Source organism: Besnoitia besnoiti, chromosome VI (genome assembly GCF_002563875.1).
Source record: "Besnoitia besnoiti strain Bb-Ger1 chromosome VI, whole genome shotgun sequence".
NCBI lineage: Eukaryota > Apicomplexa > Conoidasida > Eucoccidiorida > Sarcocystidae > Besnoitia > Besnoitia besnoiti.
The window spans coordinates 3,486,610-3,503,605 of NC_042361.1; the positions used below are offsets into that span (position 1 = coordinate 3,486,610).

General features: G+C 61.1%; 3 protein-coding genes across 3 annotated transcripts; all 3 read right to left on the minus strand.

Moving 5' to 3' along the window:
- Positions 1 to 1,902: 1,902 nt before the first annotated feature.
- On the minus strand, positions 1,903 to 8,166 carry BESB_068970 (HEAT repeat-containing protein; the record flags this gene model as incomplete). Its single annotated transcript, XM_029365290.1, has 8 exons — positions 1,903 to 2,060; positions 2,512 to 2,640; positions 3,068 to 3,188; positions 3,545 to 3,736; positions 4,134 to 4,379; positions 4,759 to 4,853; positions 5,321 to 6,437; positions 7,177 to 8,166. The coding sequence occupies 8 exons, from the start codon at positions 8,164 to 8,166 to the stop codon at positions 1,903 to 1,905; spliced, it is 3,048 nt and encodes a 1,015-aa protein (XP_029218873.1).
- Positions 8,167 to 12,359: 4,193 nt separating this feature from the next.
- BESB_068980 (uncharacterized protein) lies at positions 12,360 to 14,974 on the minus strand (the record flags this gene model as incomplete). Its single annotated transcript, XM_029365291.1, has 3 exons — positions 12,360 to 13,065; positions 13,475 to 14,376; positions 14,801 to 14,974. 3 exons carry the CDS (start codon positions 14,972 to 14,974, stop codon positions 12,360 to 12,362), a joined length of 1,782 nt encoding a protein of 593 aa, XP_029218874.1.
- A 143-nt stretch (positions 14,975 to 15,117) lies between these two features.
- Positions 15,118 to 16,818, minus strand: BESB_068990 (uncharacterized protein; the record flags this gene model as incomplete). The annotated part of the gene is made up of 2 exons (XM_029365292.1): positions 15,118 to 15,525; positions 15,841 to 16,818. 2 exons carry the CDS (start codon positions 16,816 to 16,818, stop codon positions 15,118 to 15,120), a joined length of 1,386 nt encoding a protein of 461 aa, XP_029218875.1.
- Between the last annotated feature and the right edge of the window lie 178 nt (positions 16,819 to 16,996).

A 16,996-nucleotide genomic window follows, 5' to 3' on the forward strand; every position in this document is an offset into this window, starting at 1 on the left:
CTACGGAAAACATACGTGCGTGAAACGGTGCATATATGGGCTCGAAAATGCATATGCTATATACGTCTTTGCAGACGCGTGCACGCTTCGCTTGCGAGAAATCCATACGCATATACACACATTTACATGTACAACGTGGACATCGACTGTGCTTGTGCTTGGCTACATATCTGACTACCTACATAACGGCTAAACTGCATGTGGAGGAAAACGAAACACCCCTCTTCGGAGCCCAACGCGGGCCGCAGGCGGCTGTGCTATCCTACAACAGACACTGTAAGAGGCCTGCAGAAGACGCTGCCTCTCGAAACAAAAAAAGCCCGTCCCCTTGGTCACATATAGTAGACACGCATACACCCCGGCATACACACATACGTATTCTGGCTACATGCATATCTGTAAATGTAGTGGAAATAAATGTACGCAAACAAGAGGCTCTCTCCCTGTGTCGAAAAAAAAAGAGGGCAGATCAACGCTATACAACGTGAAGAAAAAGAAGGAGCGCGACTCGAGAGCTACAAAAACACACGTCAGTGAACGTAACTGTGCGTAATTGTTTAAGACTCAGGGGCACATAGCAGACAGAACGAGCAGAGCCACACGCGCACCTGCAAGTGCGAAGCTCCCGCGGCTTTCCTCCCCTGCGTCCTCATCTCGAGGAACAAAAACCGAAGAACGTCGCGCTCTCCGCGACTCACGAGACCCACGCCAGCCTGCGAGCCGACCGAGGGAACGCGCATGCGCGCAGGACATCCGCGCATGCGCTTCACGCAGACAAAGGCGAAGAAGAAAGCGGAAAAGCGACAGACAGGGAAAACGTCGCAGCTCGCGCTCAGCGCGACAGGCGGCGCGGAGGAAGGACAGCCAACGGCCGAGAGGTGAAGAGCGGACAGCGAAGAAAAAGGGACCAAAGGCTGCTTAGGCCCCCTGAGCGCCTCGTTCGCTGGCGCTCCTTCGCTCGAATTTTCTCGATTCGGCTGGCCGCGAAGCAGAAAGCGAAAAAGACAGTCCACGCGCGAAGGAACGACAAAACGACGCGAAAACACAGAGCCAGACGAAGAGGCAAAAAAGCGTGCGGGAAGCAGCGAAGCGGAAGACTATAAAACACATCCATAAAACAAAGACCTCAGACGCACCGGACCGACGCGGCCCTGGACGACAAAGACACGTACTCACTGACGCATCGAAACACGCACACGGCTGGCGAGCGTAAGCGAAAACAAGACAGCGGAGACGCCCCCCCTTGTCTCACGCTCCCCTCCTCATAGAGATTCAAAACAAGAACTCTTCCCACGCCAAGGCTCTTGGGCGCCGACGCGAACGCAACACGGCGGATGCACCCACGAACGAAGACCCTTCCATGCTCTCAACAGTGACGAACCCGACACAAAAAAATTCACGCGCGCCACAGAAAGCGGCCTTGCTGCCTTGCTCCCTTCTGCAACTACAGAGACAGACACAGTTGTTCGCTCCTTCACACATGCATGCATATACATATATCTAAATATATACGTACAGAGAAATGAAGGAGACGAGGGCTTGAGGCGGCCCGAAACGCGGCACGGGCGCCACGCAACGCGCACTTCTCACTTGTACGTCTGCGCGTGTGCTCACCACGCAGACACCCGACGCAGGTGCCTTGGACGTGTTGACTTTCGCCGTCTCTCACGCAGGCGTCTGCTCTTCGTTGAGGCCTGGCGCACAAGCTCCCTCTCTTTCTGGCGGACGGCGCGCTGCGACCGAGAAGCCGCAGCGTCTGCGTATTAGCGCCTGCAGCAAGCATGCGCATGCGCTGACGCACAGGCAGAGCATCCCCGGGGACACACACTGAGGCCACTTCGCAGCTCACGCTCACACCGGCGCGCGACAGACAGACAGACGCGGGAGTCGACAGACGATGGCTTAAGAGGCGCTGGAGAGCGTGAGCGCCGCCTGGGGCCCCTGCGACGGAAAGAACCGAAGCTGAACGGCCTGCTGCATCGGCGGCGGCAGGAAAGGCCGCTGCGTCTGCGTCGTGTCGAAAAGCGCCTGCCAGTGATCCGGATACTTCTGGCTCAGCCCTGAAAACACATCCGCAGGCATCCACAGGCGACGATGCAACGCCACGAGACACACTACCATCACGCAGTCCGCGCGCTGCGGACATCCGTGGACTCAACGCCAGACGCACAGCGAGGGAGAGACAGATGGACAGAGGTTAAGGCCACGAAAGACCCTCTCATCGGCCGCTGCGCCAGCAGCACGCTTACACGTTGCACACGACTTAAAAACGCATATAGAGATGCATATATAACATATATACATATAAATATGTTTTATAATACTTATTCGGTAACCCATCGACGCGGAGGCACGCTCGATGATCACGGCCGACGCGCACACGCGTGCAGAGACTGCGAGACGTGCAGCATGGGGCCTAACATAGATCCACGCATAGATCTATTGTATATGAGATTAAGGCAACCGCAAGGCAGATTGAAGCAGAGAGACACGCAGCTTCGGTGGGCGTACCTTGAACGACAAGAGTGAATTTCTGGTTTAGTTTCTCGGGGCAAGGCTGAAAGGCGAGCATGCAGAAAACGAGCTCGTAGAGCGTGTCCTTGCAGCCTTCTGGGTTGATCTCAATCAACGAGCAGATACCTGAGGAGATAGAACAGACAAAAAACGCGTCAACTCAGTTCACAAGTTTAGGACGGGCACTCCACGGACCTACAGCGCGGCGACGTGGCGGACACGTCGAGAGAGAGAGAGAGACTGCGGGACACGCGAGCGTCGCGCCACGCGGGGCCTCACGATTCTCGCGCGTTCCCCGAAGCGCCGCAGGAGGCCTCTTGCCGAAAAACAACGCACATTCCGCGCAGCGAACTCCAGCGAGCACAACAATCTCGCACGCAGTCTGTGTGTGCCGCCACGAAGAGTTGCGGATGAGCGGTTTTCTGACACCTTCTCCGCCTGCGGCGAAAGCCGCAGGTGAACTCGTGGAAGAGCCCGAATACAGGCATTCGACTGAGAGACAGACAACAGACTCTGCGCCAAACACGCACGCGAGCTCCGCAGCACTACTAACCATCAAAGCCATTGGCCTTCTCCTCGTCGTTCTTCGCGTGACGCATGATGATGCACCACTGCTGAAGGAAGTCGCTGAGATGCGGCGCAAGCTTTGCTGGGCATACGAGCGCCAGTCGTCCCTGCGAAACAGCGGAGAAAAGAGATTGACGCAGGCTTGTATAACCATTTAATGTAAGCAGAAGATGCGTAATGCAAGTAGAATGCAACGTACACAACGCAATATAAAACGCAATAGAAAGATTCGTTTTAATGGTACAGTCGTGTACGCTGGCAAGAGAACGCCCGGCGCGGCAGAGACAGCACCGAACGGAAACGCTCGCGCCGCCACCCGCGCTCACGCGATTCGACAAACGCAACACGAAGGCGAGGGAATGTGCAAGCTCCACGCGCACACTCAAAACAAAGAAAACGCGAGATGCGCGACGCGCGAGCAGCGAAGCGCGCCCGCAGAGCGTGGAGACATTGACTATCTTACCAGAGAGATGCAGACGTTTTGCAGCAGCGAGCGGTGCAACTCCGGGCAGTTGATGATGCCGATCAGCTTGGAGGCGATGCTGTCCACGTGCGGCTCGATGAACTGCGGCTCCGCGCGCAGAGCCAACTCGCCGATCGCCCAGCCGGCGTTGTTTTGCACGCTCGTCGCGTGGTGCAACAGATGCTCAGACAGCTGACAAAAACAGAAAAGCGGCAGAGACGAGCAGCTGATGAGTGAGGAACACACGCCGAGTCGCGCCCTGAGTCCAGGCGCCATCCTCTCGACACTCCGCCCCACATCTCCGGCTCAGCCTTCTGTCCTGTGCAGAATAATTGGGACTATCCCGTTACGTTAATGATACTGCATTTGGTAATGGGCTTTACATCTTAACTGCTATACATTTCAGCCCTCGCGGGAGGCGCCACTCTCCCACTGTCAACACACGGCACAACTCCTCCTGCAGCCTCTCGCGGTGTTCTCCAGACTCGCCACTGAGCAACCAATGTCTCATCCCCACCCCCCCTCGAGAAGGGCCGCATGTGCGCGACCTCAGGACAGCCTCTTTTCTTTTTTTGTTTTGGGAACTTACTATGGGCATGAGGACGGCGAGGTGGGGCTGGAGAAACTTGGCGCAGTGCTTTGAGAGGTCGCCGACGAGCGCGAAGGACGACTGGAGCATCCCCGCGGAGGGATCCTGGCAGCAGCGCTGAAGGAGTTGGAGGAAATTCAAATTCTGTTGCGCGAGCAAGTCGCACATCTTCGGTCCCAGCGCCTCCGTCACGCCGCTCAGGAGATCCAGGCACGACTCAATCAAATCCCGCGAGGGACGCTCCGCCTGCAGGAAGCAAAAAACCGTGTTCCAAAAGGGCTGCAGCGTGACGAGACGGGAGGCGAGGGCCGCAGAGAACGAACAGCCGCGAGGAATCCGAAACAACAGAGTTGCACCATCCCGATCAGCCGCTGAGAAAGTGAGAAAACGGCAAAAACACACTGCTCCACTCCAACTGCCGAAACTCACCACGCCTGTTCATATATACATATATGCATAAATACATATATGTATATATATGAGAGAGATATACTTGTATATATATATATATATATATATATATATATATATAAACCCGCGATCTGGAAGCATGGCATACGACTGTGAATGAGGATGCAGCAAAGCGTCGATGCCAAGAGAGTAAAGGCGAGTGAAGAAAACGCACCTGCTCGCCCTTCTCGAAGCGGTCGACTTGCGTCAAGGACTCCATAAGGATCCAGACGCAACGTTCGGTCACCGCTTGCGCATACGGGACAAAATCTAAAAAAAAAAAAAAGACCGATAAAGTGAGCGCCCATAAAGCATGCCGGCGTTCTCGAGTGTGGCTGATTCTCGAGAAAGAACGGCACGGATAGTCACGTGGCAGCGGATGCAGCAGACATGGGGCCGAAAAGTCAGACAGCGTAGACTCGTGCGCGGAAGCAGCAGCCGCCTCATGAGAATCGACGACGTCTCTCGCGACAGCATCATCATGCAGACACGCACGAAGGCGTGCGTCAACACAGTCACCCATCTCTCTCTATACGCAAACATATATATATATATATATATATATATATATATATATATATATATATATATATATATATATATATATATATATATATATATGTACGCATGTGTTAGTATATACAATCATATATACCATATACACAGATGTACATGCGTATCTATATCCCTATGAATACAAATAATATGTATATATGTTTGAGTGTTTTGGGCCGTACATGCTCCGAGAGCAGTTGCGCAGTTGGTGACGCATTCGAAGAGGCCGATAAGGCCAGGGTCCTGGAGGGTGGTGATGGCTTGGAAGCGCCCAAAGAGAGGTTCCATGATTTCTCGGCTGTAGGCCTCGGTGGCGAGGGCCGATCCAACTGAGTCGGCGAGGGTGCCGACGGCGTCGTAGAGGATGAGCAGGTTTTTGGTTTGGTAGAAGCGGAAGGCCTGTTTGAGTGTGGAGAGGATGTCGGGGAGGAAGGGTAGGAGATGCAGCGAGGCCTCTTCCTCAAGGGTCGCGAAGGCGGAGCACGCGGCTTCCTGCACGCGCTTGTTCCGGTCCAAGACGTGCTTCAGGATCTGCGCCAAGACCGGCTTCAGGAACTGCTCCTCGTGTCTGCAAATCCACGACGCGTAGCGACTCACGCACCAGCACGAGATGCTGCGCAGCAGCGGCTTGGGGTCGTCGCAGAGGTTGAGCAGGAACTGGAGCACATTCGGCAGGTAGGGCTCGAGGCTGTCCTGGCAGCCCTGCGCGAGCGCGCCGAGGGTGAGGACGGCGGACTCGCGGCGTTCCCAGTTGGGATCAATCAGGCTCGCCTCAATCAGCGGGAGAATCTCAGGAAGCACGGCCTCGCGGTAGACCGAGGCGATGTGATCCAGCGCGAGTGCGCTGCCCTTTCGGACCGACCAGCCGTCGCCCCAGGTGCCGCGGCTGTCTTCTTCCTCGTCTTCCTCCTCGGCGGCGTCGTCGCACTCCGCAGCGCCTGCCCCGTTGTTCTGTCTGTGGAAGCGCGGCTTGATGTCCCGCGCCTCGTCGGCAACTTCTGCGTTGTCGTCCTCCAGCTGCGAGGCGTCCATCGACAAGTAGTCGTACTCGTGGTAGGTCGTGTTCCGCACGAGCAGCGGCAGCAGCGTGGGCAGCTGCTGCCGCAGCAGCTCCAGCGCGCGGTCGCGGTAGTCGTGCAGCGGCTGGTGGTAACCCGAGTCTCGCAGCAGAACCGGCCAGAACTCGACAGCATCCAGCCGCACGCGGTAGTCCTCGTGCCCGCAGCACCGCACCATGAACGACAACACCGCCTCCCCGCTCGTCATGTTGAACACCACGTCTGGGCGAACCTCCACGACCTGACCCCTCGCACACACACACAAACGTACTCGATTCAGACCCACACACTCATATACACATACACACATATACACATATATGTGTGTGCACACACACACGCATACACGTCCATACAGAGTAGATAACATGCATACATACATGCTCGTGTTCATACATCCATACACATTTCCACACATATACATATACATATAATACGGAAATATATATACTTACATAAATACAGCACTCGAGGCAGAGGCGGGTGAAGCGCACGGCGTGTTGAGATCCACAAAGCCCAGTGGGAACAACGGAGAACCAGACTGCCAGTAAGGAGGCAAGAATCTACACCTGCATCTACAGACGTATAGTGAGCTACCCATGCACTATACACACCTTCGCAGGAACATACACGTCGTAGCGCGCGACATGGCGCGCCGTGTCGCGACGCCAGCGAAAACCTCAAAGTGTGACTCCAGCTTGAAGACGCATCAGCGGAGACGCACACAGCAAAGCCTCGAGGAGAGGCATATGTACAGCGTTAAACGCGTCGCGCTTCCCCGGCACAGAGTCGCCGCCTCATCCCGCAGAGTTGACGCGCTCACGCCACCCGAAGCACAAGCACGTACACTAACACAATGAGAAATAGTTACGTCAATATGCAGATAGGTGGACGGCGTGGTGGTTAGATATGTATCTATGTAGATATATAGGCATGGGGCGTGCAAGATGCGCACGCGAGTCTGTAGTCTGTCCCCTCACCTGAACCATGCCCTGGACGACGAACCGCGTCATTTCGGAGTCCGCTTCTTGCGCGAGTTGTCCGAGGAGTTGCCAGTAGCGCGGGAAGAAGCTCTCGAAGATTTCCTGCGGCGCGAACGCGCGGTTCTGCGCAAAGTGCCCGAGGCAGGCGACGGCGTGGCGCCTGACGGTCGGTTTGTGCGCGGGCAGAGCGAGAGTGAACAGCTTGGGGAGCAGATGCGCGACGCAGAACTGCGCAAACAGCTCCTCATCCTTCCCGTCCTCGGCGCCTGCGCCCTTCTCTGTGCCCCCGCCGCGCCCATTAGGCAGCGCGTCTCCGCCGCGCGCGGCCGCGGCGGTTTCGTTGGGCAAGTCGGCCTTGGCGGCGGCGCCCTGCGTGCCGGCTTCTGCGCGCGAGGCGCCGAGGTAGAGGAGCGCGGGGAAGGCGTCTTCGACTATCTTTGAGAGCGCAGAGAAGGCGCCGTCGACGACGTCTTCGCGGGGGTCGTCGAGGAGCTGGAAGAGGCGCTCAAGCGCCTCCGGCCAGGCGCCGATGCCCTCGAGCGAAAGGAGACAGGTGATGGCGGAGCCGGCGGCAGACCGCACGTTTTTGTCGTTCTCCTCGATCGCCGCGAGAAGGCGCGGGCGGATGTACAGCGACACGAACGGCGGGAGCGACTGCGGCTGCTTTTGTTGCAGGTTACTCTTCAGCGTCAGGCCAGCCAGCTGGCGCACGTCTGAGGGCAGACGGGTGGAGGAGAGAATCTCTGTCAGGTAGCAGGGCGCGTCTAGCATTGCGTTCAGCGTCTGAAACGCCTGTGCCACGTGCTGCTGCACTGCGTTGTCTGTTGAACCGGCCTTCTCGAACAAGCCGACGATCTCCGCAAAGTGGTCCGCGTTCGGCTGCCACTGCGCGCCGCCCGGGAGAGACACCGAGGACCCAAAGGACGCCGCCGCGCTCGCCGCCGCCGCCTGCGGATGCAGCAGCGAGGAAACCGGAGGAGACGCCATTTTCGGGGGGGAAGAGAGGGGGGAAGGGCGGGAGGATGGAAGGAAATGGGAGGCACGGAAGAAAAGCCGCGAAGGAGAACGCCAGCCAGGCACCCGGGATGCAGCTGCGGGGGGGGGAGGGGTGTAGGATGGGCGCGACGTGAGCAGAGAAAGAGAGAAGAGAGAGCGAGAGAGAGACAAGAAAAGCGAGACAAACGGATGTGGAGAAAACAAGCTAGCGCGGGAGCCGTAGGAAGAGAGGAGGCAGGGGAGAGAAACGACGCGATCCGCAACGAAAATAGACTCAGCTCTACGGAGACACCTGCGACAAAACAAAAACTCACAAATTACGAAAAAGGCGTACGGGACGCAACGGAAAAAAACGGATACAAAAACGACACAACGGAAAGAGAGGGAGGGACGGCCTTCTACCTCTGCGAAGGAAAAACGAAAAAAGTACCCACTGTCGACGCGACAGCGAAGAAGAGAGGGGACCGGCGGGAGAAAAAAATCGAAACAATAACGGGAAGAGCAACGGCGCAAATGCGGCGAGACGGCGGCGCGGGCAAAGAAGCGACGGGCAAGCGGGACGAAGGAGACAATGGGGCACAGGCAACAAAAAAAGTCTGACACAGACGCGAGGAGAATGCGAAAACCAGACAAAACGAGCGATACAAGCGACTCGGGAGGCGGAGGGAGCGCCGAGACAGAGATGCAGGAGGGAGAGAACGGACAGACGCCGGGAGTTTCGAGGTTTGGAGGCGCCTCCTCTGAGAAGGAAGAGAGGGAGAAGAGTCGATGAGAAGAGAGCAGAAGAGGAAAAAAGAGCTGCAAGCAGAGCGATTGTCCCTCTCTTCTCTCTCAGGTCTCTCTCCGGTCTCCCTCGCAGAGAAAAATGTTTGCTTCTTCTTTCCCGCGCCTTCTCGCGAGAGCGGAAAAAAGACACAAAAGGGCAACGACACCGAACGAAGGGGACGCGACCGCGCAGCACCGCCTCGGCCGGCGGAAGACGCCGCTTTTTCAGAGAGAAGAGAGGAGAGAAATCGGCGGTTTCTTGAGGAAGCAGAGAAGAGAGACTCGGCGGCGAGAGGCACGCGCAGAACTCCCGCGCATGTTTCCTCAGGGAGAAAGCGCGCGCGTCAAGCACCCGAGTTCTCTCTGTCTCCTGCCGGCTAAAGGACGCCGAGAGAGCAAAAGACAAAGCGATAGAAACGATGCCGACTACAGAAAAGCGCCAAGTCCACACAAACTGGAGAGAGCGAGAGCTGCGTCAAAGCGGCCGACGACTGTGTTTCCCCTTCTCAGGTCTCGGGAGAGCGACACCACGACGAGGGTGGCTGAGAGAGAGAGCGGGAGAGAGACAATGCTCCGGCGGCGCGAGGCAGAATGGAAACTACCCAGCAGGGAAGGAAAAAGAGGCGAAATGGGACAACATCAGGAGAAGAAAGCACAGACGGGCAAGGCACCTCCTCTCTGACGGGCCTCGCTTTTCCGCTCCTCCTTTCTTCGCTCTCGACTCTATGCGTCGTCCTCGTGTCACAGAATATAAGGCGAACCGTCAAAAACGTACCGCCTCGTGCGGCTCTGCTCGCACGCAGACTGCGCTTTTCACCCCCCTCAGCTTCTCAGCCGCGCTGCCGCAGAGCTGCACGTGCGGTCTTCCGCGACGTTGCGCGGGCGCGGCTTTGCGCGGTCGCTCCGCGGAGGCGCGCAACGCGAAAACCCGCGCTTTCGGCTTTCTTCTCGCCCTCCGCCACCGCGAAGGCGCCGAGAAAGTCATGCATTCCAGAGCGGAGAAGAAAGAGAAGGCGTGAAGACGCCGGAGGGCGACGCCGTCCGGCGTTTTCCCCGCTGCGCGCCCGGCGCACATCGAAAGAGAGCAATGCCGCGGAAGAGGGCGGCGACGCTCCCACGACCGGCGGCGCCGCGTGACTTCGCCCAAGAGACATACGCCGCTTCCCGGCGAGAGGTGACAGTTCCCGCGTCGCTTCCGCCGGCTGGGCTCTCGAGTCGCACGGCCGCACACGCGGAAGCACCATAACGGAGGCGCAAGCCCGATGGTCTGCTGCGCCAGCCGCCAGTAGACACGCACATGCACACCCCACCGAGGCGCGACGACGCCTCAGGCCTCAGGCGTGGCGCGAGGAGAGAGACGGAGACGCCTCTCAACTCGAAAAAAACGAGGCTTCGCGAACCCGAGAGCGCTCACAGGCGCCTCCACCCGTTTAAGTGTCGAGGCTCTTTCTTCACTGCGATCTAGAACTTGGAGGCGCGTCAGGCGACGTCAGGCGTACGCGGCAGCCGTGCGCAAGCCTGGCGAGGTCGCTTCTCGGCGAGGGCGTCTTAGACCACACCCTCTGAGGGCAAACTCTTCGCAGTTTCACGCGCCGCTTTAGATGAATACTTCTTCCGTGTTGAGCGGCGCCGCGACCATGCTCTCCCGCTCGCCTCGGAGGGCAGCAAAACCCGCGCGCCCAGTGTGTCGGCACGACTGAACTGCGCCGAATCCGAGCAGCTCTCTGGATTTACGGAGAAAAGCCAAGAGGCAGCGGACGGCGTCGCCCTGTCCGGGACGAGGCGCGGCCTACGGACTCTCCCGTGTAGCGGCAAACCGTCCACCACAGGGCTTCATGCAAATACGAAAAAGCTCTCTCTGCGGTTTCCCCCCCTCAGAGGGCTTCCTGCCCGCGTAGGAGCTCCGCGGGGCAGACGCCCAGGAGCCTCTCGTGCCGCTCGACTCAGCTGCAACACCAGGCAGTCGCCTGGTGTTGCAGGAATGGATGGATATCTCTGCCAGTTCGCCTTTCGAGGGGAAGCTGTAGACGATTAAGCGATAGTCCACTCAACTAGAAAGGGGCGGAGTGGCGAGCGCTTGATATTTTGCTTTTGAGCGAGATGGCAACGGCCACACACTACCGAAGGCAAAAGAAGCAAAGTACCCCCTGCCGCAAACCCGATGGACGCCTCCGAGCTGCATTTGGGATCACGCGAAGCGCCGGTGCGCCAACGCCCGGCTTGATTTGGTCTTCCCTTCTTTACTCCCTATCGTCTTTCGCTCTCTGGCTCTGTTCCAGTGCTCTCTCTTTGCCTGTTTTCTCGCTTTTCAGTCTCTCTGAATGCCAGGTGGGCGGATGCCTTCCAGCCCGGGAACCTCCGCGCACTCATCCGACGGTTTCTGTCTCTCCTCAAATTGAGGCTTGCTTTTCTTTAGCCCCTGTTCTTCTCGCTTTCCTGAGCACGCCCATGTGGCATGTCTGGTCTGTCTCTGTACCCGTATTTCTCTTCAGCTTTTCTGCCTGTCGCTCCTACATTACGCATTGCCGACTAGCGACACACAGCAGTACCAAGGTGACTACCAGGCCTACTACAACGCATGCGCAACTCGTTTTACCCTAACATTAGATCATAAATGCTCGACAGCGACCTGAGCGGAACAACGTAAGTCACACAATGTAGCTGAACTCAGAGTTTTAGCTGTGAGCAGTTTTTTGTCTGCTCTGACGCCGTTTCCGCGGCGGCCAAGCGCCGCAGCGAAAACGGTCTCGTGGGTACACGAGAAGACAAGAAGAAAAACGACAACGAGGTCTGCTAAGACTTCGCGAAAGGAGACGAGACAGCGCCACGGCAGAATGGCGACGGCGCAGAGAGGATCAAACGGGGATCGGCCGTACCGAGACGCGCAACAAACCCCCCTGTGAGTCCGCAGAGAGAAGAGGCAAAATCGATTTGAGCAAAGAATATCCGCGAGCACGGGCGCCAGTCAAGAGTCCCACAACGCACGACGCGCGAGGAACCTAGGGTAAGAGAAAAACAAACAAAATCCGGAAAATTCGGATACATCGAGGGACGAGTCTCATAGCTGGACACACAGAAAGACGAAGTTGCCTCCATTCCCTGCTCGGTTCCACTGCTTGCACGACGACCACCACCGCGCGCCTGAGACCGCAAAGCACGTCGGGCGCCTGCCTCTCAAGCTTCTTCGCAGAATCTTCCGCCCCTCCGGTCATGACACATCGGCAAGAAGCGAGGGCGCCCTCAGACGTCCCTTCTCCTCCTTCCCTCCCCTGCCTGCGCCTCGCAGCCCTCTCTCCACGACGATCCATGCGCACCCGTGTACACTTACACAGATGCACGTATACGCTGGTGAATATGCAGGTGTGTGCGTAGATGAAGTCATACGACAGCATGCAGAGTCGTGGTGCCCAGACCGCGCGTCATTCGCTGGTCGCTGGGACCGAGCTCGTCGTCGCTTTGAGTTTCTTTGGCAGCTGGGCGGTCGCCCCCTGCGCGCCTGCGGCTGGGTGTGCGAACGGCCTTTTTCCCGTGGACTTTGAGAACTCGTTCGCCCAGGAGCTAATGCGCGTCTCCATCGCGTCAGACCAGAGCGCAAGTCGCGCCAGCGCCTGGCTGAGTTGCCGCGGGTCGCCGAGGCCCTTTGCAGCCTCCGCGGGCGCGCCGAGGACGTCGGTCAGAGTCCGCCCCAGCGCCGCGCCGACGCCGTCGCGCAGCTCGTCGAACGTCATCGAGGCGAAGGGGATGACCGCATCGCGCGCAGCCGCTGCGTCCAGCGGCGCCGCGCACTCCAGCGCACACGCGAGGAAAGGCCCCAGGATCTCCTCAAGCACTCCCCTCACGCAGAGACCTTCCGCGCCGGCCCCCGCACCCCCAGAAGCCGACGAAGCGGCTGCGGCGGAGGACGACGCAGTGGAGACGGCCGCCACCGTGCGCTCGATGTCGAGGAGGCGCTCACGCATCTCGCGGTCGCTGTGTGCCGACATGACGTCCAGCTTCTCCGCGAGGGACGCGAAGGCCTCCGCGCCCAGAGACGCGGTCGCCAGCGAGGCGGGCCACGCGTCGGAGCCCAGCGGATGGAAGGCCGCAACCTCTGCGGCGAGCTGGCGGCAGTACGCCCCGAGGTCACTGAGAAACGCAGACAGACACTGGTGTCGCCACACCTGCTGCTCCCCCTAGGCTCCAGTCTCTTCACCGTTCGCAGTGGGTCCCGACAGTCGCACACCTACCTCGCTACCCTTTTCGGTTCAGGTGCATGTCGCTCTACCTACTCGGGTCGTCGGACGAAAGGAAAATAAAAGTATACAAATATGCAAGTCGACTCGTCCATCACCTGCAGCCGCAACGAACTGGCCGCTGCACCCGAAATTCGCGACTACATATATCTGTATCAATGTCTATACCTCTCTCTATCCAGCTATCTATATCAATCCTTTTCTATCACTCTACATCTACCTATCTGTATCTATCTATACATGCGGATATGTGCAAAGGGGTGACGGCTAGCAGCGTCTCGGTGCGCGTCATTCCCGCTCACCCGTTCTTCAGCGCGCATGAAATTGCCTTCGCATCGCCTGCGTCGCTCGCGCCTGCGGGTGCCGCTGCAGCCCCGGGGGCGGTGCTTGCAGCCGCCACGCCCGAAGGCTTGGCGAGGGCGGTGGCCTTCTTCGATGCGACTGCTTGCGCCGGGCTTCCTTCTGCAGCCTGAGCGCGTGCGGCTGGCGAGACTCCGACCTTCTGTCCCGCCTTGCCGGCGAGGGCCGACGCGGCCGTGGCCTTGGCCTGCGCGCCGCCCCGAGCCACGCTGCCGCTTTTCGCCTGCACAGACAGCGACGCACCCGCCGCCGGCTGAACCGACGGCTGCCCTGCGGGCGGGCGTTTTGCGGCGCCGGCTGCAGACGCAGGCTTCGCGAGCCCACGCGGCTGAGCGACGGCCGCCGCAGACGACGACGCAGCCGCGCTGAGCTGCGCCTGCGCAGGCACCGGCGGAGGCGGCGCGGCCTTCCCCCCCCGCCAGGCTGCGGCGCCCGCTGTGCCGCTCCCCCGGCGGGAAGGCGCGCGGCGACAGCGGAGCTCTTGGGCAGCGGCGTGGCGGAGGACGAAGAGGCGGCAGGCGGCAGCGGCGGCGCGGCAGCTGCCTTCCCGAGCGGCGCCAGCGCAGGAGGCCTGCCTGGGTTCTTTGCACCAACTGCGCTCGGCCTTGGCGCAGACGCGGGCTGCTTCGCCTTCGCGAGGTGCGGGGGCTGCTGACCAGCCTCGGCGGCTGTCTGCGGAGCAGCAGTCCTGAGGCCTCCCGCGGCGAGTCCTGCTTGCGGCGGCGCGCGGCGGGACGGACTCGGCGCCTTCTGAGGAACGTGTGGCGCGCCGACGGCCTGCGGCCCTGGTGCATGTCCGCCGAGTCCTTCTTCTCGTTGCAACGGCTGCGCGACCCCAGCCGCCCTGACCGTCAGCGAGACACCGCCCACCCCCCAGGAGGCGGAAGAAGGCGCAGCGCCAGCGACGCCTCCCCCCCCTCCCCCTGCTGATCTCTCCACGCTTGGGGCGGCAGGGCTCCCAGCGGAAAGCAGCGGCGCTGAAACAGATGCAACGGCGTCGGCTGCTCCCCGCGGCGCCAGCGGCCGCGCGGCGTGTCCTGAGGCGGTCTGCGCGTCCGCGTCAGGAGGCCGCTCCGCCCCGCGCTGCGCGTCGACCGCGGCGGCTCCGCCTTGTGCCAGCGGCGCGCCCTCGAGCGCGAGAGGCGACGCAGACCGCGAGGGCGGCTTCGAGGAGACCAAAGATGGCGGAACTTTCGGGGAGAACTTGCCTGCGGCCGATTCCCCTGGGCGTCCCCTCTGTCCGATGTAGGGACACTGCCGGCCGCCACCTGGGGCTGGCGAGCCGCCCGCGCGAGGCCCTCCGCCGCGGATGCCGCAGCAGAGACGCCTGGTCCAGGATGCGACACGCGCGAGGAGGCAGCCGCGGTGAGCGTCTGCTGCTGCTTCATCCTCTCCGCCATCTGCGCCTCTCTCTTGCGTCGCATCAATTCCTCAAACGACATGGGTGCGTCGAAGTCCTTCTCACTCCCCCCCCCGTTGTCCCCCGCTCCGCTCCCTGACGACGTGCTCGCGACCTGCTGCCCGGCCGGCGGCGGCGCGGCCGCGCCTGCCGGCTCGGCTTTCAGCGACCCCGAGGGACCCTGCTTCAAAAGAGGCTGCGCGTTGAGCGCCCCTCGCCCCCCCTTGGCGAGCTGCGCGCCCGCGCCCGGAAGTCCCCCCCAGCCTTCTTAGCCGTGCCGCCCGCGGAGACCTCTGCCTTCTTCGCGCTCAGAGGCAGCGAGCCTCCAGCGCCGCGCGCAGTCTCCCCCGCCTCGACTTTCGGCTCCGCGCCGGCCTTCGGCGCAGGCACGCCCGCGGCTCGCTGCGGCGACAAGAGAATCTGCCGGCGCAGCTCCACGCCCGCCGCGACGCGGCCTGCGGAGACCGGAGCCCCAGGCCCCGCCGGCGCGGTCGGAGCAGGCAGCGGCGCAGACGCGGCGTCCGGAGCCGCGGCCCCCGCCAGCGGCCCCCGTACGGTGGGAGGAGACACTGAGCGAGGCCCGGTCGTCGGCGGCTGCGCGACGCAAGCAACACACCCCAAACGCAAAGAGGGTGGGAGAAAGCGATTAGCGCGAGCAAGGATTCGCTCTCTGAGAACGGCTGAGGAGGAGTTGGGCTGGGCGTCAGCAAAACGTGAAGCTGCAGTTCCCCGACAAGAAACAGTTTGCATGTCGGAATTTTCCGGTGTGTGTCCAGTCGCGATGTCCTCCCTCTCCCGTCCGCGTTGCCTTCCGTCGCGCTGCATCGCCCCCGCCCCCCTCCCCCTCCCCGTCCAGCCGCAACCCCCCTGTTGCACATCCTCCTTCCCTTTTTTTTTCGCTTTCCTTACCGTTTTCGAAGGCACTTCTCCGCCCGCAAACTTCTCCGCCCGCGCCGCGGGCGCGGCGGAGCCCCAGGTGGCGATCGCGGGCGGCGGGACGACAGGCGCTGCCTTCGCGCCGAGTCCCCTGCCGAGGGCGTGCGTGGCGGTCGCCTCTGTGGGCGCGGCTTTCTTTTGAGAGGCCACGAGCGACGGCGGGGGCTTGAGCCGCCCGTCGCGCTTCGGCTGTGGCCCCCCCGCGACACCCGCCGCCAGCAGCCGCGGCGGCGAGCCAGCTCCCAAGCCGCCTCCTCCACTCATCCCGCGGTGCAAAGGCGCCGCCGAAGCGGCTTCTGGTGCGCCTCCGACCAGCCCCCCCCCCTGCGGCTCGACAAACACGTCACGAGGCGGCGAAACCCGCGACGAAGGGCCTCCGTCCGCGGCGAACGCGCTCGCCGTGAGCGCCGCCGCCTCCTCCGCGCCCGACGCAGTCAGCGGCAGCGAGGGGACGTGCAGACCTTCAGAGGGCGGGGGGGCCACGAGCGCGGAAGGCGCAGCCCCCAGAGGAGGCGTCCCCGGCGTCGATGCGGCGGCCGCTAGCGCGCTGCCCACCGAGGCGCCTGATGATGCGGAGCGCTGCAGCCGCGCACGAAGCGCATGCAGCCGACTGAGTTTTTCCCCGACAAACGCCCCGCCGTCGCCACGCCCCGCGCCGACCTCTGCGGAAGGCCTCGCAGCGCGCGCAGCCGGAGCTCGCGGATGCGCGCCAGCGGAAGGAAGAGACGCGAGCGAGGCCGGCGGCACTGCTGGGGCGAGCGCCGGCGAAAAAGTCGCGGCTGACGCAGGCGGCGCGACGAAGGCCGTGTGCTCGCTGGAGGCCGGGGGGTTGAGCGCAGACAGAAGAGACAGCGGCGGCGGCGGAGGCGGCAGGCCAAAGTGAAGCGAAGCCGAAGGATGACTCGCGCCTTCCCCTGCAGTCACAGGCGGCGGAAAGTCGCCTTGCCTCATGGCGCCCGTCGAAAGAAACAGAAAGGACGAGCGAGAGGATGCGGTCGACAGACACGTCGCAGAACCGCGGAGCGACAGCGATTGAAGCGGCCGCCACAGGGGAGAGATGGGAGCAGCTCCGGATGCGAAGCGAGCGAGGGCGAGAAGAAAAACAACACAGGCAACACAGGCGTGGGTC